Below are 27385 nucleotides of genomic sequence, written 5' to 3' on the forward strand. Positions count from 1 at the left end.
AGGTGGAGCTGCTTGCCCTTGAGGTTGTGTTCTGAGAAAGGAGGCCTGGGACTGACACCAGTCAGGATAAGGGCTTGGATCACCTCAAGGGGGCCCAGAACCTTAAGAGAGCTCAGAATATAAAATTCTACTCAACTCACAGTATGCGGTGTTAAGATTTGGGAAGAGCAATCCCATCAGTTCCCCTCCCCGTGTAGCTCCGGCACCACCAACACTTAGCATCTCGGCTCTACAGAGTTTATTGGGTTTATAACTGGACAAAGTCACACGTGTACAAAATGAAGCTCACACTATCCCAAAGCAGAGTAGGGACTGAGGGCTGGGAATCCATTACTGGCCTTTGGGGGAGCTCCGAGGTGAGGGGCAGCCAACCCTCCCACTCCAGAGAGATGTGGCCACAGGGGAGGGGAGGAGAGGGAGCCCACCTGGCTTTGGTCACAGAACACAGAGCCTGGCATTGGGCCAGGGCACACAGATGGATGGTGGAGTAGGAGCCCCAGAAACCACCCTGCCCAGGGAGCCCAGGGACTGCTCCACCAGTCCCGCTCACGATGTGGTTGGTCCAGACCTAGACTCAGGGGCTGGTGCAAAGGGAAGGCAGCAAAGCAGGAGGGAGGAGACGCTGACGTGTGGTGGCCCGGGGGCACCCAGACCTGTGGAAGAAGGTGGGTGGGGAGGCAGGCTAGCTGCTACTAGGCAGCTAGCAGCGGGTCTCATAAATGCCACTGCGGCCAATGTAGCGCACCCATTTGATGACATCATGGTCGCTGTAGTTCAGCTTCGGTTCAAACACCTTCAAGTAACGCACCTTGAGGCCAGAGGGGGCGAATGGCACCTGGGCAAGGGATAGCTCCAGTTAGGAATTTGGTCTTCCTCTCACAGCTGCTCTCCTCTGGGAAGTTCTGTAGCTCTGCCCTACTTCATCTCTCTCTACTACAGGTGTTTGAATGATCGGAGTCCTGAAAGAAGCTAGGGGAAGCTTGAAGGATCTTAAAAGGTTACTAAAGAAGAAAGCATATCCAAGTGTAACTAACAATCACTTGGGTTGGAAATCAGGCCCTGCCTGTGGTAACTCGAATCAATTCCTTTAATCAGCAGGAGGCAGCAACCAAAGACCCACGCTCAATATTATGGGCTTAAAAAATAAGGTGGAGAAAATTATATGTCTAACATGTGCAAAGCAATGCCAGCCTAGTCTCCTGTGTGTAAATAAACTTTGGGTCTTATTTGGTAGTCAAACAATCTAAATTTTTCCAAAAAACTGTTTTATGACAAACTTTACAAGTCACAGATTTTTTTTGTCAGTGTGAATAGTAATTTCTAGTAAGAGGCCTGAAGGGGGAGGAAATGGGTCTTTGAATTATAAAAGTCACTTTCCCCTCTCTGGGTCTCATCTGCAGGTCACAAGGTGCAGAAGGTGACCTGGACGATCCTAAGATCTTTATTAGCATACCCTCTGCAGTGGCTCTAGGCCCCCCCCTTGCCATACCTCAAAGTTCATGGAAATGGGAGGTCGAGCCCATTTCTTCTTGTCATTGGTGGGCAGAAGCTCAATCTCTGCGCTGATCTGTGATTCCTTCATGCCTGCCATACGCTTGATCCTAGGAACAGAGGGGCAATGAGCAGCAAGTGCCCCTGATAGCTTGGAGGAGTTTCAAGGTGGATGGTGCCCTTTCTGGAGGGGTGGGGGGAACGGAACAGAGGAACTTGTGGGAAGTGCTAGGACAGGAAATGTGGTAAGGGCCCTGGCAATCACTTGCTATGGAATCTTGGGTCTGCTATTCCTTTAGCACTGTGGGCTGCAATTTCAGCCTAAATACAAAGCATGCTATCCCTTGCTATTTCAGAGATGTTACAAGGGCAAATAGGGAAATGTTGAGGCATTTTGATAACTAAATGCACGCATGCACCCAAGTGCAGGCATGTGCATACTCACACAGAAGTATATGGATGACAGCATAAGCAGAGGCTCCTGGAGAAGCAGACAGGCACCCCCCATCCTTGCAACACACACACACACACACACACACACCACACTCACACTCAAGAGGATGAAGGTAAGACTTAAGGGAGTACACCAAAGCATCTTAAGCCCTGCAGTGACCTTGTGAAGGAGACTCACTTCCACACGATGGCGTTCTCGCTGGCCTTGTATTTGGCCTTGCCCTTCATGCAGATCACCTGTACCCCGCTTGTGTTCAGTGGCGTTGGGATCCTCACCTAGAAGTGATATACCTGTCAGAGAGCTCTGTCAAGCCCTGACATCAGCTGCCTTTATCTGGAGACAGTGTTTCCTCCTCCCCAAGTCCCTTGTTCTCACCTCAATCTTCTGAGCCAGTAATGAAGGCTTGAAATTGGACTTGATAACCACCTTGACCTCCAGCTTGGTGCGTCCCACTTCCCGCACTAGCGGGATCACCCGGAAAGGAAGGATGATGTCCTTGGTGGTGCGATACCTTTAGGGGTGGGGAGTAAGATTGGCACAGCAGAGCCTGTCCTCCTCCCTCTCCCCACTCTCTGCCAGCAGCATTCCCTGCCTCCTCACACCCCAATGGTACCTCATGAGCTCAAACTCTCCATCTGGTGGGATGAAGCTAATGCTGCGTTCAGAGTCAAACTTGCTGAGTCGCACACACTGGTGGAAGGTACAGTCATCGATGGCAATTGATTGCTTCCCACTGTGAGCAGGGGCAGAAGGTCTCTTCGTTGGTACAGGAGAGTGGCAAGAGAGAGTTGGGCTGGGAATCTATCCCACCCCCAAAGGCTGCCACATCCTGAGTGAAGCTTGCAGTACAGACTGGAAAGCTACCAGAACATAGCTTTTTGACTCAGGGGTCCCTGCTGCCAATTTAGGGATGAGTGGGAGCTTTGCAAATTCACCATTTCTGGAGAACTCCGCTGCTTGGGACCCAGAGGTTTTAGGCACACTGGCCAGAAGCCATCAGTATGTTATAGAAAAATCTTAGTCCTGGGGAATCAAACAAAGGGGACTACTCTTTAAGTACGATGAGTACAATCCCCTCATCTCTCTTAAGCACAGATGTCAAGAGCTTGGAAAAATGGTATCTAGAAAGGAATCTGTGATTCACCAGACCCTGCTCAGCCCTTCGAGGTCCACCCTCTCCCACCAGCAACCCTGCCCCAGGCACCTTTTACTTGTTTCATCAGCTGTGCCTTTGCCCTGTTTCTCAATAACAATCTTGTCATTCATCCCAAACTTGCACTCGGGCATGCCACTCAGGTAGCTCTTCATCACCACCCGGCCTGACACATGGGCACTCAGCACCTGCCCTGGTGATAGATAAATGGGAACATCTGAGTCAGGATGAGGATCCTGCCCTGGTCCTGCCCCTCCAGCTTCATCTCGAGAGGGCTCTCACCCTGTGGGGACATGAGAAGGTTCACACTCTCTAGCACATCCAAGAAGAGCTCATTCCGGCGATACTTGATGCCCTCCCGCCGCCAGCCAATCTGCCCGGTCACCTGGCTGGTGATCTGGGACTGCTCTTCTTTGGTCTACGTGGGGGACAGAGACAACATAATGACTTCATTCCTCTCTACCTTCAATCATCCTGTTTCTACCCCCACTCTACCCTCATTCCCCCTGCCTTCTGGTCCCCACCCTGTAACTCATCTTCCCCATAAGCTCCATGCTGCAGGGCCTGAAGAAAACTGGAACAAAGCTGTAAAGATGGAAGCTAAGGGAACAGCTTACCTGATGCTGGAGGCCAAAGGGCCAATGTGATGCCCACAGGAAGCAGTAGGGGAGCACAGACGGGAAGAGGCAGGCAGAAAAGAAGGAGAAGGCAGCTATAAGGCCTGGATCCTAGAGGAGGGCCCACACTCTCTCCTCCTGAGGAACACCAGGCCTCCAGAGCAGCCCACACCCTCCCTTCCCTCAGTGCAGAAGGAAACTGCTTGAACTATATTCCCAGAAACAGAGATGCTGAGTTGGCTGCTCCTGGGGTGGAGGGCCACACACAGCAAAACAGGCCAGCAATCATGGCAGAGGGCTCAGGCCAGCACTTCCTGTCAGAGGTGGTGCTTGAGTCAGCCGGGACAGAGCTCAGGGGGCTTAAGGAGGATGGGCCCCACCCTGGCTGTGGCTGTACAACTGAGTACCTGGCTCTTGATACCCTGCTGAGTGATGAAGGTTTTCAGTGCTCCTGTCTCTGAATTCTGTGGATAGCCAAAGTCCAGGATCTCTGCAAAAGGAAGGGATCCATCAGCCCCTGGAAAAAGCTGAAGGTTTCTTTAGTCTAATCCCTCCCCTGGCCTGGACATAGCTGGCCAGGACAGCTCCAGAAGAGTGTGGGATCATCTACAGCACTGTCCTCTTGCTTTGTAGCATTTACTCCGGGATTTGTGCTTCATAAGAAAACATAATTAAATGTCAGTTTTTTTCACAGAGAAAATCAGCAGAAGACTCTTATAGCCAGTGAATGAGAGATCAGGAAGTGCTGAGTCCTTAGAAAACAGACAGACAGTGGGAAGGTGGAAAGACTCTGTTCCCTTAAATCATACCCTATAGAGGAAGAGAGATAATGTAACCCTAGAAGCTGGTAGTAGCTCACCCTCCTCCAGGCTCTGAGGCAGCTATTGAGATAGAAAGCTGGAAGGACAGTCAGGGAACTAAGGCCCAAACCACAAAGGTGAAAGGGAAATGTGCTTAACTGCAGGAGGCCCAGCTACCAAGCCCCACAGTTAGGTTCTTACCCCCCTGAAAGATGTTTTGGTCCTCTGCCCCCTCTCCCACCTCTACTTGCTGGCCTTCAGGGCTCAAAAGACCAAATAGTCAGAAAAGTTCAGAAGGCACTGGAGGGAACCTCACACCTGCTCCTACCTCCAGGCCAGGCCCCATCAGGTTCAGCCCCACCCTAGGCCCACCGCCCTGCCAGCCTCACCATCCAGTAGCTCATATATGAGCACAAAATTGTTCTTGATGTTCTCCTCGCTGATCTTGCCAAAGTAGGCAGCCATTACGTCACACATCTTATAGAGGAATTCGAAGACCATGGCAGCATTGACATTCTGCTTGGTGACAGCTGCCAACCAGATGTTGGACCGCTTAACATGGAAGAAACTGGTGCGAGCGATGTTGGTGACAGGGCTGCGCACCTGCTGCCGGGCGTGGATAACATTGACCCGAAAGGCATCCACTGCGTTCCTCCTGAGGGAAAAGGGTACACAGGGGCTGCTCAGCGCCCAGGCAAACCTCACTCCACAGGGATCAACCACAGCTGCTAACAACTCCCCCTTCCCTACCCCCCCCCCCCCTTCACTGCTTAAGTCTGGCATGTACTCTGAAGCCAACTGCCTAAACCACTGGGGCAGTTCCCTGTGACTCCCAGCAGAGGCACAAGGGTAGGGTCAGAGCTGGGCTAGTGTCTGAGGAAGAGAGGGAAGTCAAGTGGCAATGACAGGAGGATAGATGTAGAGTTAATAAAGTGAGATCCATCAGGCTTAAGGAGGTATGCTCCTAACTCCCAAGCTTGGCCCCAATTTCCCAGCTGCAACCTCTCTAGCTTCTCAGTAAGCTCCAGGCCCAAATGAAAGAGAGACTCTGCTTCTTTCCCAGTCTTCCCACTTGTGATTCCACCGGTTAGACAAAGTCAGCATGGCTTCAGAGAAGGCTCTGATCTACCCAGGAGAAAGGACCGAGGGGCCATGGAGCTGGGCCATTCATTCCTGTCCAGGATCCAATTCCAGGGCATGTTTGGGGAATGAAAACAGATGAAGAAAACAATGATGGGGGGGCAGGGCCCCCCACCCACCTGTGCCTGGGCGGCAGCTTGATAGGCTGCTTACCTATTGCTACGGCAGCCAATGAGATGGGATGAGAGAAATGACGCCAGCAAGAAAAGGAGAGTGACAGCAACGAGAGAGAGGATTAGACACACAACACACTGGGGGTGGGCAGCACACACCATGAGGTGGAAGCAGACAAGCAACAGGCAAGGGGTGGAGAGCATAGCAAGGCATGCAAGACAGTATGTGCCCTAGCTTAAGCAGGTCCATCCACGGCAGGAGGAGGGTGTCTATGGGTACAGCCAGCCAGGTTCAGGCAAGCCAGGCATCGCCACAACTCTAGCTCATGCCCCACCACCAGTCAGTGGACAAACAGCCACAAAGGCCAGGCCAGCCCACTAGCCAGGGAGCTGGGAGGCAAGGAGCTAAGGCGCTGCAGCAGGCCCATTCTGTAACTCTCTATCCTAAGCTCTTAGAGGAAGAAAAACAGGGCAGCGGGAACCAGAGAAGCCTAATCTCATTAGAGTTGCTGAGGCTAGGACAAGTGCCCTCACTCAGGAAAGAACAGTGGCGTGCAGGGTGAGGCAGAATGAGAAGGCAGGCTGCGCTTCCTTGTTAAGGTCTGAGGGACCCAGAACAAGAAGCTATTCCACATCTACTCTGATAGGCCAGAAAGGGCCACATGGCCTCCCTGCCTTTCCCTCAGTGACCCAGAGAGTGCTCCAGGCTTGCTCACAACCTCTCTTCCAGGGGTAGCCCAGAGGAACTGAAAATGGCTGAGTCAGCAGCCTGCCTCCTCCTGAGAAAGGGAGTGGGAGAGGATTTGGCAGCCTGGAGAGGCTTTCAAGAGAATCCAGTGAAGGCTCTCAACAAGAGAATGGCTTTTGAGAGCAAGACTTAGATGGCCTAGTACCTCTAGCCTGGCCACTAACTCCATCCCCTGGAGAAATATCTCCCTCCTCCTCAAAGGAGAAATCAATCTGTCAGGGCAAAAGTACACATCTCGAGCAACTAGGTCTGTCACTAAGGAAAGGAGAAGGCAGGAAGGGCAAAAGTTCCTAAGACTGCAGGGGCCACACTATTCCACAGGTCCTGCCTATCAGGCAGTAACTGGCTATCAGGCCAATACCACCAGACCTAATGGGAACCAGGTTGTATTAGCTGAGCTTCTAGGATGCAGCAAGGGAAGGGGGTGGCCCAAGTCAAGTCTCTGGTAGCAACAGACCTGGTCCTGCATGCTGGGGAGGAAGGATAAGGGGTGGGGGCACAGCTGGCTCAGCCAGGGGACTCACCCGATGTCATCTCGGTAGACCCGGGAGATTAGCACCTCCCCCTTGTGATTATAGATGAATAAGCCTCCTATCATGGCGGCAGCTCAGTCTCCAAGGCCCATCGCTCTGAGAACAGACCTAGGACAGGCGGAGGCAGGGTAAGGGAAGGCCTCAGAACCTCTGCCAACATCCCCAGTTGGGGCTGTGCAGGTCACTGGCTCGGCTTTTTTTCCTGACTCAACCCTCCAGAAGTGACCCTGCAGTCCTCCCAGGCATGCCCCTCCCCTTAGCCAGGCTCCAGTTCCTGTTTATCTCACACTGGAAAGGAGAAAGAAATGGAGAAGGACTTGGGCCCAGGATTCTAAGGCCATTTTGACCCTCCCTTTTCTGGGGCTGAGCCCAGAAAGCAGCCCCCTCCCCTCTCTTCACAGTGCTGAACTCAGCAAGGATCCTTTTTGGCCCCTTCCTGTGCAGACTCTCACTCAGACTGTAGCCGGTGAGTCACTGTGAAGGCCTGCCTGCGGCTGCAGGAATGGCGGTAGGAATTACCTCCACTTGGTTCAGGCCTGGGGCCCTCAGGCACAGCTTTAGGAAGACCGGGTCTCTCAGGCTCCACTACCCTTCTGAGAAGGCAGTAGGGCCTGACCTGTGGCTCTCTAATTCACAGAAATCTAAACATTCCAGGAAAGGGTGTGCAGGGTGGGGAGGAGAGAAAGGGAGGCCTTAGGCCCTGACACGGACCCAGGAGTGTGGTTCCAACCAATCCCAGGCAGTCAGATAAGCAGGCAAAAGAGCAGAGAGAAAGGCCCCAGCCCTGGCAGACTACACTTTAATGACCCAAGCTGCTTATTAGTTATTTTTAACTATCTCCCTTTTAAAAAGGGAGGCTCCCTCCCAGCTCCCAAATGCAATAAAAATAAGGGGGTGGGAATATAGGTTCATAAAACAATGAGATCGATCTGGCTGAAATTCTATGATTCCAGACCCCATGACATAACTGATTTCTGGCCTGAGTACCTATAAGCAAGGGGCAGAATATATGAATTATCCAAATTATTTGGGTCAAACTAATTTAGACTGTTTGCAAGGAGAAAAAGGGTTAATTTAGTTCTAGATTTCCTGAATTAGCTCTGGTATTAATTTTCACAGGGTGGAGGGAGTTTAGCAGAGTTTCCTAGACTGGAAAATAAAGCGGATTACTGCGGCCACCAGGGTCTCCCAAACTCAGTGAGAGGTCTCTCAAGGTGGTGGAGGACATATTCCATCCCTCAGTCCAAAGAGGCTGGGAGAAGAAATGCAAAATGGAGTTTAGAGCCCTGGGTAAAGACGCAAGTTCACACAGTGGTAGGGACCTCAGAGCACCAGGGCAGCCGAGGTGGGGCCCAGGACAGGAATGGAATAATGAGTTAAGGGGAAAGACTGGCAGAAACAGCCAGGCAGTCTACTCAGGTGAGCCTGGAGCAGCAAAAGGGATGGTGGGGGCATCTGGGGGAAGAAGTTTCCAGTGTGGCAAAGGTCAAGGCTCTGAAGAAGAAAAACAGCAGTGAGAGACTGACAGTAGTGAATAAAGGAAAGCTGGGGCGACAGAACCTGCTTTGGAGTTCAAGTGCAGTGGCATGACGGGCTGATGGGTTTTTCGCCCTGGGGAGGAAGACATCGCGGAAAAAAATATGGCTCCACGGGGGTGCGGGGGCTGTCACAGGTCTGAGAAAAAAGAGCCGCGGGGTGTCACTCAACTGGGGGGAGGGGGTGCCGCAGGGTGGGAGACTTGTCACAGTCCCAGAAGAAGCCCAAAGGGGGTGTCACAGTCCTAGGAGATGGGGGAATTGTCCTTCCGTTGAGAGGAGGCGCCAAGGGGCAGGGAGGTTGTCACGATCCCGGGGAGGGGGTCGCCGCGCGGAGTCCCCGCTCTGGAAGGATTCCAGTAAGTATCCCTCTCACGGGAGGCTCCGGACGGGTCAGGTGGAGGGCGCCGCTCCCAGCCTGTCCTGCAACCGCGCCCCAGGCGCCCCCGCCCAGCCGTCAGCTCCCTCCCGATCTGAAGGCTGAGGCCACTCCCGGGTGTGGGCAGCTTTCCGCGTAGCGTAGTGCAGGGAAGGGCAAAGCTGGGCAGCAGGGTAGGCATCCTCCCTTACCCTTGGCCAGATCCCCAGCTCACCTGGTGTCCGCGGCCCCCTTCTCAGCCTGCCCGGCCACTCTCCAGATCCCAAGATGTCCGCCCGCCCCCTGCTCGCCTGCCCGCTGCCTCGGCTTTCACTGCAGTGCCCCGGCCCCGCCCCAACCACAGTTGCGCTTGCGCGTCGGAAGACCGTGCCGACTACAAATCCCGTCAAACCTCTCCTCCTTTTTGCTTACAATTTTAAGCTTCCTAGGTTTAACAAAACTACAACGACCGACTGCCTTCGGCGGGGTAGGAGTGCCTTGGGGAGGGATAGGAGAGGCCTTATTCAGCCCTACACGAAATACACATCCCATCATACGCTGCTCCACTTCCTTCATTTTCCCCACTGAGCATTCTGGGAATTGTAGTCTGGAATCCCTCCTGTTCCTAGTTCAGTGTTTATGGAGAGCCTCTGAGGATTAATGCCATTTGTTGAAGCCCATCTGTTAAGCCTCAGATCGCTGTAGGCCTTTTCTGTCTCCGGAGTCCGAGGACTGGCTGTGTTCAATTCACACACACACACACACACACACACACACACACACACACGACTTGGCGGAAGTATTTGTCTGAATTCACTGCTTTCTAACACCACCTCTGATTCTCCCAAGATTCTTTCATCAAATATTTGTACTAGACTTGAGCCTTTTCCCAGGGATCAAGACCCAAGGAAAAGGGTAGGGAGCGAGGAGGCAAATACTTGTAAGAAACTAGCCAAAGCTTTTCAAGAATGTTTGTTCTATCCCAGCTATGCACACCTATGTGACCCCTCAAGGCCAGGACCTGTGTGCTTTCTAGTGACCGACATATATGTTGCTTAAAAAAAACGTTGGCAAGTTTAATTTAATTGGACATGGAATTTGAAATGCCCTCTCTGAAGAGTTAATCCTCACATCCAAGCTGAGAAGAAGAGACAGAGCCAACCCTCAAACATGAAAGGCCTTCTTGGCTTTCGCAGGACCTAAATAAAATCTGTTAGCTCTTCTCAACAGGGAGAGATACCCTGCTGCCTTCCCTGTAGCTGAGCCTATTATGGGAAGAAGGGCAAAAAAGGGCAAACCTGGTTGAAAACCCTATTATCCCTAGCATTGTCCTGCTAGAAGTCAGGATGTGGCAGGATGAAGATCTAGCCTCCCTCAAACCGTGGTCACAGTCTGAACCTCTTAAATGATCAAATATGGGCATTTCTAACTCTTGAACCAGCACTCAAGGCTTCACTGCTACCTTTCCAAAAGCTCTATCTTCAATACATGCCCTACCAATTTAGAGTAAATAATAATAATAATAATAATAATAATAATAATAATAGCTACCATTTATTGAGCACCTATTCTACTATGTGCCAGGCACTGTGCTAGGCACTTTTCGTACACTATCTAATTTAAATCCTCACAACAACCCTGTGAGGTAGGTATTATTATCGTCATTTTACATGAGGGAATTGAGGCTCAGAGAGATTAAATAACTCTCTTATCATGAAACCAAAAAGTAGTAGAGCTGGGATTCAAACCCAGAACAATCTGACTCCAAATCCCATGCTCCTGTGAATTAGAGTAGAGGCAGAGGGGAAAGGAAGGACCATATTCAAGAAAGATTGCTGGGGTGTAATGGATATGATATGCTGACTAGAAAGATAGGGGGAAGAATTTAAGCCCATAACTGTTCCTAGCTGGTTAGCCTACATACAGTGTGATGAAGATAACCAGGATTGGAATTCAGGAGGAACACACTTGATGGGGGAATGAGTTGAGTCCATATGGATATGTCCATGGTGATGTTCAGTGGGTGATGATACAGATCCAAAATTTAGAGGGAAGTTGGGGCTGAAGATACATGTTTTAGAATCACCAGCATATCAATGGCAATTGAGGACATCAGTATAGGTGACACCATTTGGTGAGTAAATATAGAGGAAAGAGAAGTGAACCAAAGAACACAAGGAGCACCAACATTGAAGGCATGAGCAATACTGGAGGAATTCTCAAGGGAGTTGAACATGGCAGAGTCAGAAAAGTTAAAGAAGTATAGGAGGCAGCCCTATAGTGGTGGCTACAGAAAGCCGTGGCCTGGGCTCCTGGAAGGCAGGCAAGACTAAGTCACACTTCCAGCACAGCCCTTATGCACCAAAAACTCCAGAAGTATTTGTTAAAATGTCCCTACCCTGGTTTGCCCCAAATCCTGGAGCTTAAGACTTAGTTGTACTCTTGACACCTCAGTCCTAAAAGTATGCAAGCTTAGGTGAGCCAGGAGAATTTATAGAAGAGGCTTAAAGAGATCATGATTTGTTTAAACTGTAGAATAAGGTAAAAAATAAAACCCGGCATTTTAGAGGTCCCAGAAGACCCCCCTGCCCAACCTTTACTCTGGGGTATCATGGTTATTGTGAAATAAGGGTGTTGGGGTAGGAAGTGGGGTGAGAACAGCCTGTCAGTTGTTTACGGAGTCCTCTGCTGAGCCTGACCTGAGATCCAGCTTATGGGCTTTATCCAGGTAGGAAGATGATGGGGACATGTGTGGATGGTTTGGGGAGAGGGAAGTCAGGGGACCAGCCCCACAACTTCAGAGAGAAGGTCCAGCCCTCTGAGCAGGGACCAGCCCTGAGGCTTAAGTGAACTGGCATAGACACGTGTATGTGTATGTGTTTGTGTATGTATGTGTGCGTGTGAGAGAGAAGGAGAGAGGGCGAGAGAGAGAGTGAGAGAGTGAGAAAGGGAGAGTGGGATGGGCACTCTGTGGAAAGGGGAACAGTCTCTCATACATGGGTGAGAGGCTGGAACCCTCCAACAAAGCCTAGTGACTCAACATGTTGAAGTGTGGGTTTGGGGGCTGAACATCCTTGGGAAGCCCTGAGGGGCTGCTGAAGCAGGGTTCCTGGTCTCCTCGGAGGCTGGGCCTCCCCTTGATGGGGGCTCACAGAAAGTCAAACAGCCCGAAATTCTTGGCTGCTCCAGGCCCAGGAAAAATTGAGGGAAGAAAAAAGAAAGAAAAGAAATGTTTCAGGCCCAGAGGTGAGATGAGCCTGCTGGTTAGTAGAGTTAGGGGTCGGAAGGAACCAGCACACAGGGCAGGCATGGGGGTGTGGATGTAGGGGTAGAACAGATATGTTTCCTGAAAGCCACTAGCAGCTCAGGCAACTAAGGGGGTCCTTTGGGCCTCTAGTGAAGGCCAGCACAGGCAGGGATCGTGTGGATGGTTATTATAAGTGACTATAGCTCTAGGGTGCAGGACTGGGGCAGCGATGGGGGTGGGGTGGGCAGTTAGGAAGAGGAATAAATGGAGCAAATATTTTTTGGTGTCAGTATTGTGGGGGGAAAGTCAAGAGATTGGCACACATGCTTGAGGAGATGTAGTTAATAGAGGGCTGATGTAGCTGACTGAACAGTGCAAGGTTGCTGCGGGGGGAAAAGGTGGGGAGAAGGGGGTGAGCAGGGCCTCAAGGGCACCACTGGGGTAACTCCTGAAGTGTTTGTGGGGAATAAGGAGCAGCACCAGCAAGTCAGGTCCCAGTGACACGAAGGATCCTGGCAAGTCCTAGGCAGCAGTTAGTCGAGCAGAGGGACAAGCTGGGGCTGATGGCAGGTTAGGGGCCGCAGTGGCGATCGGTGGGTGCACCCCGCCCTCGCTGCGCCCAGCGAGCAGTTAGCGCGCCTGAATTTAGTTCAATTTATTTCCCTTTCAGGTACCAGACAAAGTAAAAAAGACGGACGGATGGAGAGAGGGACGCAACCGCCCAGGGGTGGGAGTGGGATGGACGTGGGGGAGGGGTCCTGTTCACATCACATCCACAAAGAACTCACTGGGGTTTCCCATGGCCATGCGGAAGGACTGTCTGCTGGCTGTCAGTTCGGGGGGCACGGAGGCCAGGTCGCGACCCGGAGGGGCTCCTGGGGGCCCCATGGCAGCGGGCGGAGGGGGCATCATCAGCATGGGGGGACCGTAGAGAGGGGGCACGCCAGGGGGGCCGTAGCTCGGGTGCGTGTGGTGACTGCGCAGGCTGCTGGCCATTGAGTGGTGGCTGCGGTGGCTATGCTCGCTGGCGGCAGGACCTGAGCGCTCGCTGGGCGCCCGCTCCCGCGGCCCCCGCAGGCTGCTGCGGGTTGTGTGGTCCGACTCGCTGCCGCTGCCGCCAGACTTTGAGTCCCCCGCCTTCGGGTCCTTCTCCTTCCGTCGGTCACTGCCGCTACGGTTGGAGCCACTGCTCCGGCTGCCTGTAGGGGACAGGCAGGGACAGGATGGGGGATGCTCAGATCTTGCAGAAGCTTGGGGCTCATCTGTGCACCCCCCACCCCCAAGCCCCCTGCCTTACCTTCACTGTGCTGACTGCTGGCGCTGCCCCCACCATAGCTGTACCCCAGCTCTGGGAAGCCTGGGTGAGGGTTGTAGGGGTGCGGGGGCGGCGGGTACTGGTAAGGGAAAGCCATGGGCCAAGGGGCTGCCCCTGGGTGTGGCAAAGGGGCCAGCGTGTCCTGGTCAGAGGCGCCGCTGGAGCCATCGTGATCATGGAGGGACAGGTTGGCCATGTCTGCAGAGGGGAGGGGAGGGCCAGATGAGCTGGGTCATGCCCCTAGGTCAGGAGAGAAAGGTCCCCCAGTCTAGGTAGGGTGGGTACATTTGCGATGACACCAACAGCAGTGGTAGTTTGTCCCCCAAATGAGAGGAGGCATAGGTCAGAGATCTCTCACTTCTTCACACCCCCTCTGCCACCCACCTAGATGGTGGAGAGGGAGACCCTATGGACACAGCCCCAAGGAAAACCCTCCTCAGGAGGGCCCTGAGTCACCACTTCAGATGCTCAGTGCCAAATCCTTACGCTCAACTCCCAGTCTCAGGTAGGCCCCCTTCCAAGGGTTTGACAGTTTCTCCTCCTTCCTTAGTGGGCCACAAGGAGCATAACTTTTAATTGGTAATTTTCTCCTTTGTTCACTTAGATGGTAAAGGTAGGGGAATGTGGGAAGCTGAAATACCAGACAGGTATTGCATACCTGCGATTCATTAGGCACAATACAAAGCACTTCACCTCATGCAAATGTTATCACATTTTTTCCAGATGAGGAAAGTGAAGTCCAGGGAGGTTAAATGACTGGCCTGAGGTCAATCCAAATTGTAGCCAGAGCAGAAGCTAAGAGTTGCTTCCTTTCTTCTTACCTTTCCAGATGAGTCATTAGTAAGGAGTAGGGAACAGTTTGGGGAAATTTAGGTGAAATTTTGCCCTCTCCTTTCACCTACGACTAAAAAAAAGTACCCATTATAGGCCAGAAAGAACGTAGGCCTTTCAGATTCTCCCTATACAAAAGCCCTTGGCCCAGATAAATTTTCTGGTGCTGCTGGAGAAGGTGGGAAGGGCTCAGAAAGAGAACAACTTAGGTGCCTCCTCTGTGCCCTCCACTCTATTCCCAGGGAGGCCTCATTCTTCACAGCACTCATCTCAATGTATTAATGTGACCTGGTCAGGAGAGGGGGATCTGAGGGGGCTGAGGCAGTCTGTGGAGTCTACCAGCTAAGCCATCGACCTGTTAAGGCCTGCAGCTAGCACGGGGCTGGGGGTGGGGGTTGGTGAGAAGCAAGGGCCTGCCTTGGCTCATGCCCCAAGAGCTGGTGACTATTTCAGCCTCCAGGTTGTTGTCCTGAGGGGAGTTAACTGTGGACTCCTGGGGCTGGCTACCCAGGTCACCAACTCTTTCCTTTGAGTCTGCCACATTCCCAGCTGAGGAGACCTTGGCCAGTGAGAAGAAAAAGACCTCTGTTAGCATATCCCTGAACTGGGCCTCTGGGGGCCTTGGCCCATGGGTAGAAAGAAGAACCAGGAGGCCCAGGGATAGAACAACATCTCTTGAGCAAAAACCACAGCTGTCTTGAGAAGCTTTAGGTGTCCCTAGACGTTTGGGGCTAGGCCTCACTTCTGCTAATGATGGTGATAATAACCATATAGAATTGAGTCTAAGAAGCCATTAATTTTAAGGTGTACCCCAACTTTAGAGATATTGCAATGCGAAAAAAATGTTCACCTTAGAATCAATTAAATATATGAAAAATGGAGAACTTTTTTTAAGAGCACTTACAGTGGGACAAACATGGTGCTAAAAGCATTATACACATTGTCTTAACCTCAACACAGCTCTAAAATAGGTTCTACTATTACCTCCAAATTACAGATCAAGGAATTGAGACAATGAGAGGCAGTGTCACTTACTCATGTCTACATAGTCAGGGCGGAGTTAGGATTTGAACTCAGAGCTATCCAACTCTAAAACCCTATGCATCCACCACAGACTTGTGCTCTGCAGCAACAGCCTTTCTAATCCTAGAACCTAATCTGAAGCATTTTAAAAGTTAGCTTTTGGGGGCACCTGGGTGTCTCAGTCAGTTAAACATCTGACTCTCGGCTTCAGCTCAGGTCATGATCTTGCAGTTTGTGGGTTTGAGCCCCACATCGGGCTCCGCGCTGATAGTGCGGAGCCTGCTTGGGATTTTCTCTCTCCCTCTCTCTCTGCCCTTCCCCTACTTGTTCTCTCTCACTCTCTCCCAAAAGAAATAAATAAACTTAAAAAAAACAAAAATAAAAAACAACACACAAAGGTTAGCTTTTGGACTCCAGCCAGCAAGCACCCTTGGCTGACAAAAGGCTCCCTGAGGCAGAGGTGGCTGCTGGGAATGCTCCAAGTCCTGAAATGTCCTGTTTTGAGAACTCCCCTTCCTTCCCAAGGTGTGTCTATGTGCTCAGGAGGAGAAGTGGGGGGGGGGGGGGGTTCCCTGAGACCTCTCCTCCTTAAAAACCCTCACTGGCTTTGCACTCTCTCAGGATCAAGTCCAAACTGCTCAATGCAGCTTGCAGAGTCCTCTACAAGCTGGCCCTGACAGCTTTTCCAGTTTTGTCCCAAGGTCCAGCCTAGCCTCAAGGGTATGAAGAGGATGGGGATGTGGGGCCTCAGGGCAGCCCTAGGTCTTGCCCTGGTGGAACCTGCTTGATGCTTAGAGGCTGATCGGGGGCCAACAGGAGGATCTGCGTTTGACTTTGTTAAGACAATGTTTCTGCAATACCACACACCTAGGTAGCCCCAGATGGTGGTAAAAATGAGGACTCTGGAGCCAGAAAGACCTGGATCCCCAAGGCCTAACTCTGCTTCTGGCTGTGAGAATGGGTGGACTATCTAACATCTCTAAGTCTCGGTTTCCTCAGCTAAAATAGGGATAGTGATCCACCTCACCCAAGGGTGAGGAGGTGGAGGTTTTGAGGACTGAGAGTGATATGCTGCTTAGAAACAACCAGCATGGTGCCAGAAACACATCAGGCACTTAGAAAATGCCAGCCCCAAGAGGGGACGCGGAGAAGGTGAAAAGGCCTGACTTGGTTCTGCTTCTACTAGAGAGGGAGGCCTGTGTCAGGCCTTGAGTTGGGCCCCCAGCTCAGCTGCCTGCTCACGCTTTGTGTGGGTTCCCTGGAGTCTGCTGCCACATCCCTGGGCACCTCCCCACTCCCAGCCAGGAGACAGAGCAAGGAGGTGGGGAAGGCACATACTGCCACAGAGGTCACCGAAGATATAGTAGCACTGCTCGGAGAAGGTGATCTTGTTGACAGTGTGGCGGATGAAGCCGGCTTTCAGCAGGTTGCTGGCATATTTGCGGGCCTCTCGCCGGTCAGTGAAGCCTTCCACGTTGTGGTACAGCCAGTCCACCACATCTGAGCCTGGAGGCAAGGCAGCCACTTGATGGGGAGGCCCACCTGACTTGGGCTCATCTGACCTCACAAGAGCCATGAGGCTGGGGCTGGTTCTAGCTCAAAGGAGTGGCCCGAGGGCCACTTTAGCCCCCAGCCTGCCCTGCACCATCACTCCCCACCCCGGCCTTCATCCCACCATGGGGCCCTCTCACCGATGAAAGCGTTGGGGATGGTAATCTTGAGCCACATGCGGTCACGGACCTCCAGCCCAGATTCAGGGGAGGCCATGGCTTTTACGATGGCGGCCATGTCACTGTGGATGGATAGGTGGAAGTCGTCTAGGCCTAGGGGTGGGAGGCAGAATGGTGAGGCAGAAAGGGGTTATAGAGTTAGGTAGAGAAGAATTTGCATCGCAGCTCTACCATCTAATAATTGTGGACCAATGTTGGGCACATTACTGATTTCTAGGACACTCAGTTTCCTCTGTAAAAATAGGGACTTTAATATCTATTTCGAAGAGTATATCTGAAGAGAGAAATAATATAAATGAAGATGCTTAGCATAGAATATGTGTATTATAATGAAAACAGCAGTCATTTATTGAGTGCTTACTTCATGCCACATATTGTGGTTGAGGCTTCACTTATATTCTCCCATTAAACCCCCAGGAACCTGGTAGACTATGTATCATTAGTCCTGTTTTATTAGAGGAAACAGGCTCACTGGATGCTCAATACAGGTCCAGAAGCAAACACTGTTTAGTGAGGGTTAGGTGTCCACTGAAGGAAGCTGCAGTGTGAGGTAGCTAGGATGAACTCCCAGCTCCCTCTCACTTTTTTTTTTTTCATTTTTTTTTCAACGTTTTTATTTATTTTTGGGACAGAGAGAGACAGAGCATGAACGGGGGAGGGGCAGAGAGAGAGGGAGACACAGAATCGGAAACAGGCTCCAGGCTCTGAGCCATCAACCCAGAGCCTGACGCAGGGCTCGAACTCACGGACCGCGAGATCGTGACCTGGCTGAAGTTGGACGCTTAACCGACAGCGCCACCCAGGCGCCCCTCCCTCTCACTTTTAAGCAAGAGTTTCCACGTGGGCCTTCATCAGTCCCTCCCACCTTGCCCCATCTGGCTGGGCCTAGGGGGCAGGGCTGGACACTCACGTTCTGTATCAGGGATGGAGCTGGTGATGGAAGAGCTGGTGGAGGTGATGGTGCTCAGGGAGGGGCTCATGCCATAGGCAGGGAAGGTGCCGGTCATGGCTGCAGTGTGGGAGACCCAGGCGGCAGGGTCAATGGGCCGGATGGGCTCGCCTGCAGGGAGGATGAGAGGTCAGGGGCCGCCTACCCTGTCCACTGCCAGGCCCAACAGGGTAGGTATGAGGGCTCAAGGCAACACAGAAGGAAGGAGAGACAGGGGGCTCATGTATGCCAAGCACCGGCTTTAGGGCTGAGTCCCCCATCCACTTACTCCTGGGCAGTGTGAAGCAACCACGTGGACTTGGGTCCCAGCACTTGGCTACAGTCAGGGTGATGGGCCTGAAAGCAAGGATGACCCTAGTGAGGGCAGGATGTGTGGAGGCCAGACCAACCCCCTTGCTTGAGAATCAGAAATGCCTGCCCCCTCCTTCCCAACATCCCATCCCATCCGTACCCCGGTTTGTGCACAATCTCCCGCAGTACCCGGACTGCGTCGTCATTACTCATGTTCTCAAAGTTGATCTCGTTTACCTGGGAGAGAGGGCCAGGAGTGGGATAAGCAGCTGGGTTGGGGAGGTGGGTAGGGAAGCAGAGCTTGGTGGATCAGGAGGTCTTCCCCCTACCAAGAAGTGGCCTCTAAATGAGCAGGGTACAGAGGGTAGGAATATCTCCCTTCTCCCCACCCACACCGCCACGCCGGGTGGGCAGTGGTACCTGTAACAGCATATCTCCTGGCTCGATGCGTCCATCTGCAGCCACAGCCCCACCCTTCATGATAGAGCCGATGTAGATGCCTCCATCACCACGCTCGTTGCTTTGGCCCACAATGGAGATGCCCAAAAAGTTGTACTTTTCTATAGAGAGTAATAAGACCTTAAGAGGGGAACAAGGTTCCTACCTAAATTCCAAGCCCTTTATTAGTAAAGGGTGGAAAGGGATGGGAACTAACATTCATTGAACCTGAATCAGGTCCTGTGTTCAGGATGGTCAAGAATATTTCCATTTAATCCTCGTTAGTTCTGCCACAGGGACTCTTAGTCCCATTTTACAAAACAGGCAACTGAGGTTCAGAGAGCTTCAATGACTTTTCTAAGCCATTACGTGGCAGGATTCAAACTCAGGCTTAAATTCCAAGGTTGGGAATAACTATAGCCAGTTATTTCCTAAAGAGAGTGACTATGACAGACATCAGAGAGCAACAAGCAATGGCTGAAAAATGGGAAGGGGGATAAGAATCAGAAATCACTTCCTCCAGGAAGCCTTCCTTGCCATTCTCTGCTTCTACAACTCTCTGTGCTGATCTCTGTCACGGCCCTGATCATGAGATACTGAAACGATCAGTTTATGTACCAGTTTATGTTTATGAGAGAGCTCCTCGGGGGCAGGGAATGTATCTTATGCCTCTCTGACCTCCTCAAGTTTGCCCAGTGTCTGGTATATAAATGCTCAAGAGTTGTTTCACCAGACTCACCCATGTTGAGAGTGACTGTGATGATGTTGAGTGACATGGTGGAGTCCGTGATGCTGCTGAAGGACGAGGACTGGAATAGATAGAGGCCTTGAGCAGCAGGTAGGGGTCCCAAGAACTCACTGTTCCCACCTAGCTCTTCCTCAAGGGGAGCCTTCAGTACCCCCTCCCCTCTAAGGCTCTAAACCTGGCCCAATAGGAGGGGGTCTAAGGAAGCACACACCCTGGAAATGTCTGGACAGGGCTCAGTCTGCCCCCACCCATCCCTGGCATCTCAGGCCCCATACCCGCTCAATCCGCGAAACCTTCTGCTTCCTCCGCCGCCGCTTATGTCTTCTCATCAGGCGTGAGGCGCTGCTCTGCTCTGTGGAGCTGCTGAACCTGGGGGGCCCACAGTCGTTCCCCACCAGGCTGGCCCAGCCCTGCCCCACAAGAGGCACTGCAGGGCCCAAGTCCCCCACGCAAAGCCCACAGCCCTCCCAGGGTCCCAGCATCCTTAGGGGTCAGGGCTCTTGGAGGGGCGGTCACCTGCCCCATAGTACCAATGAAACCAAAGCCCCACCTGCTGGTGGAGTCATCCTCATCCGAATCAAAGAAGCTGGTGGTCTCTAACTCGCTGCTCATAAGGGTGGATGAGCTATCGTAACCCCCTGGCTCTCGCCGCCGCTCCCCCTTTGCAGTTCCATTTAGCCGGGTTGCTGCAGGGAATAGAGGCAGCTGGGTTCACAGTGTCAACGCAGGAGGGAAGGACAGACACAGGGAGGGGCTAGGGGCTGCACCGGGGCTAGGCATATCCAGAGCTCAGAACAGGGCTGAGGGCAGCTGAATGGAGGAGTGGAGAAGGTGTCTGTTTAGGGAAGACGCACTGTGTTCTGGGCCGTCCCTCCTGCGTGGCCGCTCACGCTGGGCTGACACCAAGGAGTCTGTCTCTGTGTCATTGTCCAAGTTCTCCTGGCTGCCTCCACCAGCATGAGGGCTGCAGGGAAGAGAAGACTTGGTGGGAGAGGGGGCAGGGCTGGGGGCTCCCTCCCCCAGCCCTGGGCTGAGCTGATGCGGCCCTTCCCCAAGGGCCCTCTCCACTCTGAGGTCACACTCACTGGAAGGATGGGGGCCGGGAGTCCCCAATGCCTCCTGTGCGTTCCATGGGTGGTGGCAGTTCCGATGGGTTGTCAGCACAGAAGGGAGCAGGCTCTGGGTGTGAGCCCTCAGCAGACACCAACTGATGGGGAAAGAATGGGTGGGTAGTAGGTACAGGGGCGCCAGGGAAATAGCAGATGGCTTCTGGAAGGGCATGCAGACTTGGGGAGAATGAAGCAGGGGACATGGAGGAAGAAGAGACAGGACTGTGCAAGGTCAGCTGAGGGAAGGAATGGACTCAGTGCTGCCAGCACTGATGGGGGGATGGGAGGCATGGGTTGTTGGAAGTGGCATGGGGGCAGGGAACAAGGGTCAGTGGTCCAAAAGAGAGGTTGGCTGGAATCTGAGGCAAAGTGCTTCAAAAGGCATAGGAGACATTGTCCTACAATGTCCCACATTTCCCCCTACCCCCGGCCAACTAACCTTTCACCAAGGCTACATAATCTGAGGGGAGAAACAGTTCAGGTAGAAAACTCAAGGAAGATTCAGATATTGAAGCATAAAACCACCAGCTACAATCTTAGCAATGCTTTTCCTCTGTCCAGCCACCATAGGAATATAGGAGGAGGGGGTGCTGAGGAGAGCTCCTTACCCAGGACACCACGCGGCCATTGAAGCAGGGCAGCTTGGCATTGTCGTCAGAGATTTCCTCCTTCACCACTCTGCAGGGAAAGGGTGGGGGTGTCAGAATGAGCTTTCTGGGGTGGAAATGGAAGTGTCCTCACAATCCTAACTCAGGGGGTCCTCCACCCTAACCTGGGAATCAAACCACCAGCCTAAGCCTTTCAAATGGGAGCAGAAGTGGGGGTCACCCAAGGACAGCTCTTTAGCACCACCAGGAAGACACCAGCCCTGCCCAGGCCAGCTGCTGCCCTAGAGTGTCCTCTCAGTCATCAGGTGATTGCAAATTACACCTGACAAATTGCTGTCCCCCCTAGTGTGGCCATTCCCTAAAATCTCGAAAGGGCTTTACCTAGCCCCAACATAGCTCTTTTGGGCTAGACCTATTCTTTCCCTCTGACCCTAAGCTAGGAAAAAGTACACCCTTATTTCTCTTTCCCTTCTTAGTTGGGAATCCTGACATTCTTCTGGAAGGTGTGGATGAGGAGTTTAAGGAAATTAGAAAAGAGAAGGGAAAAAGGTATTTACTGAACATCCTCCACTGCCACTATGGTAATAGCAACAAACTGCTCTCATTTACTGGGCATGTATCATGGACCAAGCACTAAGCTAAGCACTTTGCTTATTTCATTTCATTTAATACTCACTGCAATGCTGAGATAGATACAGATGGGGAAATTAAGACTTAGTAGGTTCAGAAATTCACTTACAGTCACATCACCAAGAAGAGCTGGAATTTGAATCCTGGTCAGCCTGACTCTTTAGCCTTTATTCTTACCTATTACACCATCTTATCTCCCTATAGTTAGAATGTATAATCTTCACATCACCTTCATTGTGTGGACAATATCCTCTTTTTGAGTAAAGAAATGGAGAAACATTCAGTAACTTGCCCAGGGCCACAGAGCAGAAAGACGTCAGAACTAAAATTCAACCCCAAGCTTGCCTGACTCTAAAACCCATGCTCTTCCCATGGTACTTCGCATTCTTTCCTGTACAGTGAGAGGTGATGTGGATCTGTGGTGGGTAAGGGTTGGGGAGACAGGGATGTGGGGGATGGCAGGGGTGGGATGTGTATACAGGCATGTAGTCTGGCTTGAGGGGTGCATCAAGGTGAGAAGTCAGACTATGACTACAGTTTGGGGATCCCCAGACTGTGTCAAACACCCTAGGAGTACAGAGTTGGAAAGATGCCATCAATGGCAAGAGGAAGACATGTGCCTGGGATTGTGAGCAGAGAGGGAAGATAGCAAGGAAGGAGGCTGGGAAGCCTAGTCCTTCTTTGTTCTTGGAGCAGCTTCTGCCTAGAGCTGGGAACATGCCTGGCTCCTTGTGATGCTCACATTCTTGGACTCACAGCCAAGTTTGAAGACTGAGCCTGCCCTTCTCCCTCCCATCCAGCTCTGGCTCCTACACCATTTCCAACCCCACAAAGACCCCAAGAAAGCATCACAAGTCAGGCCCATGATGCCAGAAAGCCTAGAGACAGAACATGCTGAAAAGAAGGGACATGGAAGTAGCTCAGACTCACCAGCCAGTCTGGCCATAGGGTACCCTAAACTTGCAGCCCACAAGGGGAACTGGGACTCACAGAAAATGGGGTATGTGGGCCAAATGGCAGAGACTATGACCTGCTCTGGAGAGGGTCTCCCTGTAGTGGGAAACTGCTGCTGAGTCCCCACCACTCACTCCCCCAGCAGGCCCCACCACACAGCTCCACGCTACAGATGTTTCCTCTCTTTCTAGGGGTCACCGACAGGTCGCCAAGGCTCTGCTGACTCACAAGGATCAGCTGATCTTCAGCAGCAGCCTTGGGGGACCTCAGACAAGCCTCCCCCTCACACCACGGAGATGAATGGTTCAGAGTTCCATGCCACACACACACACACACACACACACACACACACACACACACACACTCCAAGCAGAGTTGGACAAATCTGGGTTCTAATTCTGCCACTTATTAGCCCTCCTATCTCAGAAAAGTTTCTTAACTTTTCCAAGCCTTTGTCTTGTCCTGGTAAGTGGGATTTGTAAACGCCTGGCATGGTCTAGGATTACAATAAAAGCTAATTACTAACCGTGTCAATTTTTAGCAGGGTCTATTCTTTCTTTCCCACTATGTGTAAATTTCTAAGGGCAGGGACCAAACAAATCAGCCCACTTTTGTCCATTCAATTAAAAAGCCTTTGCTAAGAGCCCAGCAGGTTTTAAATCCTATGCTGGCCATTGTATAAAACCTCAAGAAGCATCAGACCAAGAGCCTGCCTTGTCCTTGGAGGTTATGGCCCAACGGACAATTCACACAAGTATATGGCAAGTGGGAAGTAGTCAGAACCACAAGAGCAGCAGATGTGTTCATTGGACAGATGTCTGTTGAGTAGGTGTCTTTGGTGTCATGTCCTGGCTAGGAGCTGGATTGGTATAAGGGTAAACAGGATAAAGTGTCATAACTTTAAAAGCTAAACCCAGAGGATGGGAAAATTTGGCCCCGGGAAGACAAGAGGAGTGTGCTCTCAGTACCAAATGCAGAGGCAAGGCAGTGTGTGACATGGAGTGGGCAGGAACATAGTGGCCCAACTTCCCATGTTGCTCCTCCCTACAGCTCAAGGCCACTCTAATATTCATCCACCATCTCCCTCAGTGGTGAAAATGTTTATTCTTCCTCCATTATCCAAGTAATTTAAGAGGGTTGGGCCTACCCTAGCTTGACAAATACTTCTGGAGACCAGATGGGAGTTGGGGAGTCCTCAGGCCTTATAAGCCAGAACCTTAGAGGCTGAGCCTGGAGAGCAGCCTTCCTCCTCTGACCCACTCTCCATCTGTCAGCAGAGGTTGCTGGCCTCTGCCCGACCCTGGTCTCATGGGGCTAGGATAAGTGGCAACCCTATCATCTCTACAGTTTGCCAAGGCTCAGCATCTCCTTTGGAGAGGATGTGTCTGTTAAACAGTGATAATAATACCTACAATTGTGTGATTAAGGTCTTAGACTTTGGAGCCAGATTCCTGATGTAAAATCAAGCTCTGCCACTTACCAGCTATGTGACCTTGGGTAAATTACTTAAGTTTTCTGTGCTCTAGTTTTTTCATGTAAAAACTAAGGATATTACTACTTATTTCATAGGGCTGTTAAGATGATTGAGTAAATAAAGATTTGAAAAGCATTTAGATCAGTGCATGTATACCAAAGTACCATAAAAAGAATTTGTTAAATACATGAAATAAATATATACTTCTCAGCTACTGGTCCTGTGACAAGACAGCCCTACCACGTCTCCTGCTCATTAATCCTTCTGGGGATAAAAACAAAACCAATCTCCTCCTTTAGCTTTGTTCTCAACTCTGTTAAAACAGTCTACTATAACATTTTGCAAACGATGGTTCAAGTACCACTAATGTATGCAAGATCACTTCAGGTGTACCTGATGAATATTTAATGCAATAGTTAAGTATTTTTTTTTAACATATTTTAGAAAGAAATACAAATAGAAAATCAGACCTGTGATTTCATATTACTGACTGGGTCAAGCTAAGAAGGAGTGAGTGGGCTGACAGTGGATTTAAAGAATAGTATTAAGTCAACAGTGAGCAGATGTAACTATGATTGTAGTTAGGCCTGGCTTGATAGCAGCCCGGGCGGAGTGGGAGGCAGCCCAGAGAGGTCTAGGTTTAGGAGGTGGGAGCTAAGCCCAGTGGGTTCAGGGGTGAGTTGGGAGTGGAGACACAGGCCTACCCTAGTCCCTTAAGGCAAATGACCCCAGCACACTGGACTCTAACTGATTTCCCCTATCCCATACCCTGTGGCAGCCTCTTGGTCTCTTCCAGCTTTGTTTTTCTCTTACCAGACCAAAGCATCTGCCCCCTCACTCTCACCCCTTGCAGATCGATCCCTCTTCAGAATCTTCCAATCAGGAGTGTCTGTCCCTGGACTAAAGCCAGACAATGATTACTACACTACGAGTACCTCACCCCAGGGTAGGAACAACAACAGAAACAGGACTGGTCAGAAGCTGCATAGCACTTCCCACTGCACAAAGCGTTCTCACACATAGGATCTCATGGGCTCATCAAACCCTGAGTTCCATGGGGAAAGGTGACAGCAAAACATGCTAGGCAGAAGAGAGAGAAGATGCTTGCTTTCCAGGGCCAGGAGGGCAGGGGTCTTGGAAGAGAAGCCAGAAATATCAACACCGGGGAAGAGAACATCTCCCCTCACTCAGCTCTGGGGCCTCAGCTCCAAAGAGCAGTGCAGGCCTCAGGCTAGGGCAGGAGAGACAGCCTTTAGGCCTAGAGGGCCCCGGGAAGGCCTTCCCTACAGGCCTCCAGGCCCAGTGCCCAGTTAGTGTGGGGCAGGCAAGCCTGGGGGCCTCCCCTTCCCCCAGTCCCCTGGGAGTTATGGGGGGGGGGGGTTGTGAGGGGATGGGCCAGGCTCCCCCTCCCAGGCCAGCTGCTACAGAACCTTCCGGCTCCAACATTCCATCCCCTCTTAAAGGGAAAGTCGCTGCTTCCAAACTCAGCCTGTCCAAAGCCCTGCAGCTGGGTGGAGAAGACCCCGCCAGAGAGGGGAAGATGAAGAACACTAAAAGACTCTTTCTGGCCCTCCCATCCAGGCTCTGAGGCCCTTTCCAAGGTCTCCCCCTTGGCCACCATCGGGAGGAAAAAGGCCCCAGTTCTGAAGGGAAATCAGTACCTAGGCTAGTGGGGACTTCTCAGGGGTCAGGCACTCTGATTCTCTGACAACACCCCACAAGGGAGGGGAGACAGCTAAATAAACATTAGGTTTGCTGACCTTAGCTTGCAGCCTTAGTCCCTGAGCCCCCCCAACTCCCCCTCCCTCCAGTTCAAAGTCCCCAGCAAAGCCCCTGGAAGCACTACTCCAAATATGGCTCTGAGCCGTGGAGCTGAAAAGATGGAGAAGGAGAAGGCCGAGTGCCAAACATCCTAAGTCTATGCTAAAAGGTGGCTCCCATGGCAGGAGGAAGGTTAGGGACTCTGGCTCTGGAATCGGGTGGAGGGGGGTGTGTGTGTAAGTGGGCCGCTGGTCTCTGAGGAGGTGAGGAGGCTCGGAACTCCGGTTGCTCTTGGGGAGTTGGTCGTCCTCCTAAACTAGGGGGGCCTAGGTCCCCCATAAGAGGCAAAAGGAGAATCCCTAAAGAGGCTGGAACTCCAGCTGAAAGAGGCGGCCCAAATGACCAAGTCGCCCCTAGAATCCTTAGTAGGGCTAGAAGCCAGTGTAGCAAGGGGAGTCCAAACTGGCTGAGTGGGCCGCGAGAAGCCGGAGGGGCCCGGGTCCCCCAGAGGTGAGGCGGGGGCCATCCTCACCCGAAATCGTCGTCCATAGACTTGAAGAAGAACTTATAGCTGGGTCGCTGCAGAACGCCCTTAAAGTCCGCCAAGGTGACGCGCTCGGCGGGCAGGGGCAGCTTCACCAGGTACGGCGTCTCCTGCCCGTCCAGGTGGTAGATGATCTTGGTCTCGCCCATGGCTCCGGCCTCGGGCCCCGGGGCCCGCGCGCGGCCTGCTCCGGCGGCCGGGCCGGGCCTTTCGGGCGGCGACGGCGCTCGGCGCGGCCCAGCGGTTCAGCCTCGCTCGGCAGCCGGCCGCGGCGCCAGCTCCCTTGTTCTCCGGCCGCTCCCGGGTCCCAGCGCCGCCTGCCGCTGCCGCGGCCGCCGCTTCCGCTCCCCACTCTCCCGGCTCGGCTGGCGACTACGACTCTTCCGGTGGCCGCGGCCCTCCGGGTTCTGGGCTGCGGCTGGGCCCGCTCCCCTCCCCCGACCCGGGCGCTGCCCCGCCCCAGCACGAGCCCCGCCCCCGTCCGCCGCCGAGCCGCGCTGGCCTCTCCGCAGATGGCCCTGCGGACACCCAGCCTACCCGCCGAGCTGCAAGCTTGGCCTCAGGCGCTCAGGTCCCAGGCCCGCGGGGAGATTGGCGGCAGTCGCCTAGGCCCCCAGAAAGGAAGGGTAGATCTCACCAGGGTGGCTACGTTCCCGGACTCTCCAAGGCCCCGGCTCTGGACCCAGGGGGGATCTATCGGCTGTTCCTCAGCAGCCTGGGACGGGTGTAACACAGGGGTCACTTTGGTCCCCAGAGTTGGGGTGTGTGTGTGTGTGTGTGTGTGTGTGTGT

The 27385-nt window shown here is 52.5% G+C and overlaps 2 protein-coding genes across 2 annotated transcripts; both read right to left on the minus strand.

Moving 5' to 3' along the window:
- Positions 1-223: 223 nt before the first annotated feature.
- On the minus strand, positions 224-9332 carry AP2M1 (adaptor related protein complex 2 subunit mu 1). The gene is made up of 11 exons (XM_053221146.1): positions 9178-9332; positions 7041-7157; positions 4905-5170; positions 4123-4205; positions 3381-3516; positions 3150-3291; positions 2559-2678; positions 2321-2456; positions 2123-2220; positions 1490-1601; positions 224-835 (listed from the first exon to the last, which is right to left on the minus strand). Exons 2-11 carry the CDS (start codon positions 7112-7114, stop codon positions 701-703), a joined length of 1302 nt encoding a protein of 433 aa, XP_053077121.1. The 5' UTR covers positions 7115-7157; positions 9178-9332; the 3' UTR covers positions 224-700.
- Positions 9333-10477: 1145 nt separating this feature from the next.
- DVL3 (dishevelled segment polarity protein 3) lies at positions 10478-26986 on the minus strand. The gene is made up of 16 exons (XM_027061324.2): positions 26583-26986; positions 21232-21301; positions 20600-20721; positions 20369-20478; positions 20065-20200; positions 19790-19883; positions 19506-19575; positions 18749-18888; positions 18489-18565; positions 18306-18373; positions 17999-18148; positions 17050-17181; positions 16697-16864; positions 13487-13702; positions 12978-13388; positions 10478-12122 (listed from the first exon to the last, which is right to left on the minus strand). Exons 1-16 carry the CDS (start codon positions 26741-26743, stop codon positions 12091-12093), a joined length of 2157 nt encoding a protein of 718 aa, XP_026917125.1. The 5' UTR covers positions 26744-26986; the 3' UTR covers positions 10478-12090.
- Positions 26987-27385: the final 399 nt, after the last annotated feature.

This window comes from Acinonyx jubatus, chromosome C2, assembly GCF_027475565.1.
Source record: "Acinonyx jubatus isolate Ajub_Pintada_27869175 chromosome C2, VMU_Ajub_asm_v1.0, whole genome shotgun sequence".
Taxonomy (NCBI): Eukaryota; Metazoa; Chordata; class Mammalia; order Carnivora; family Felidae; genus Acinonyx; species Acinonyx jubatus.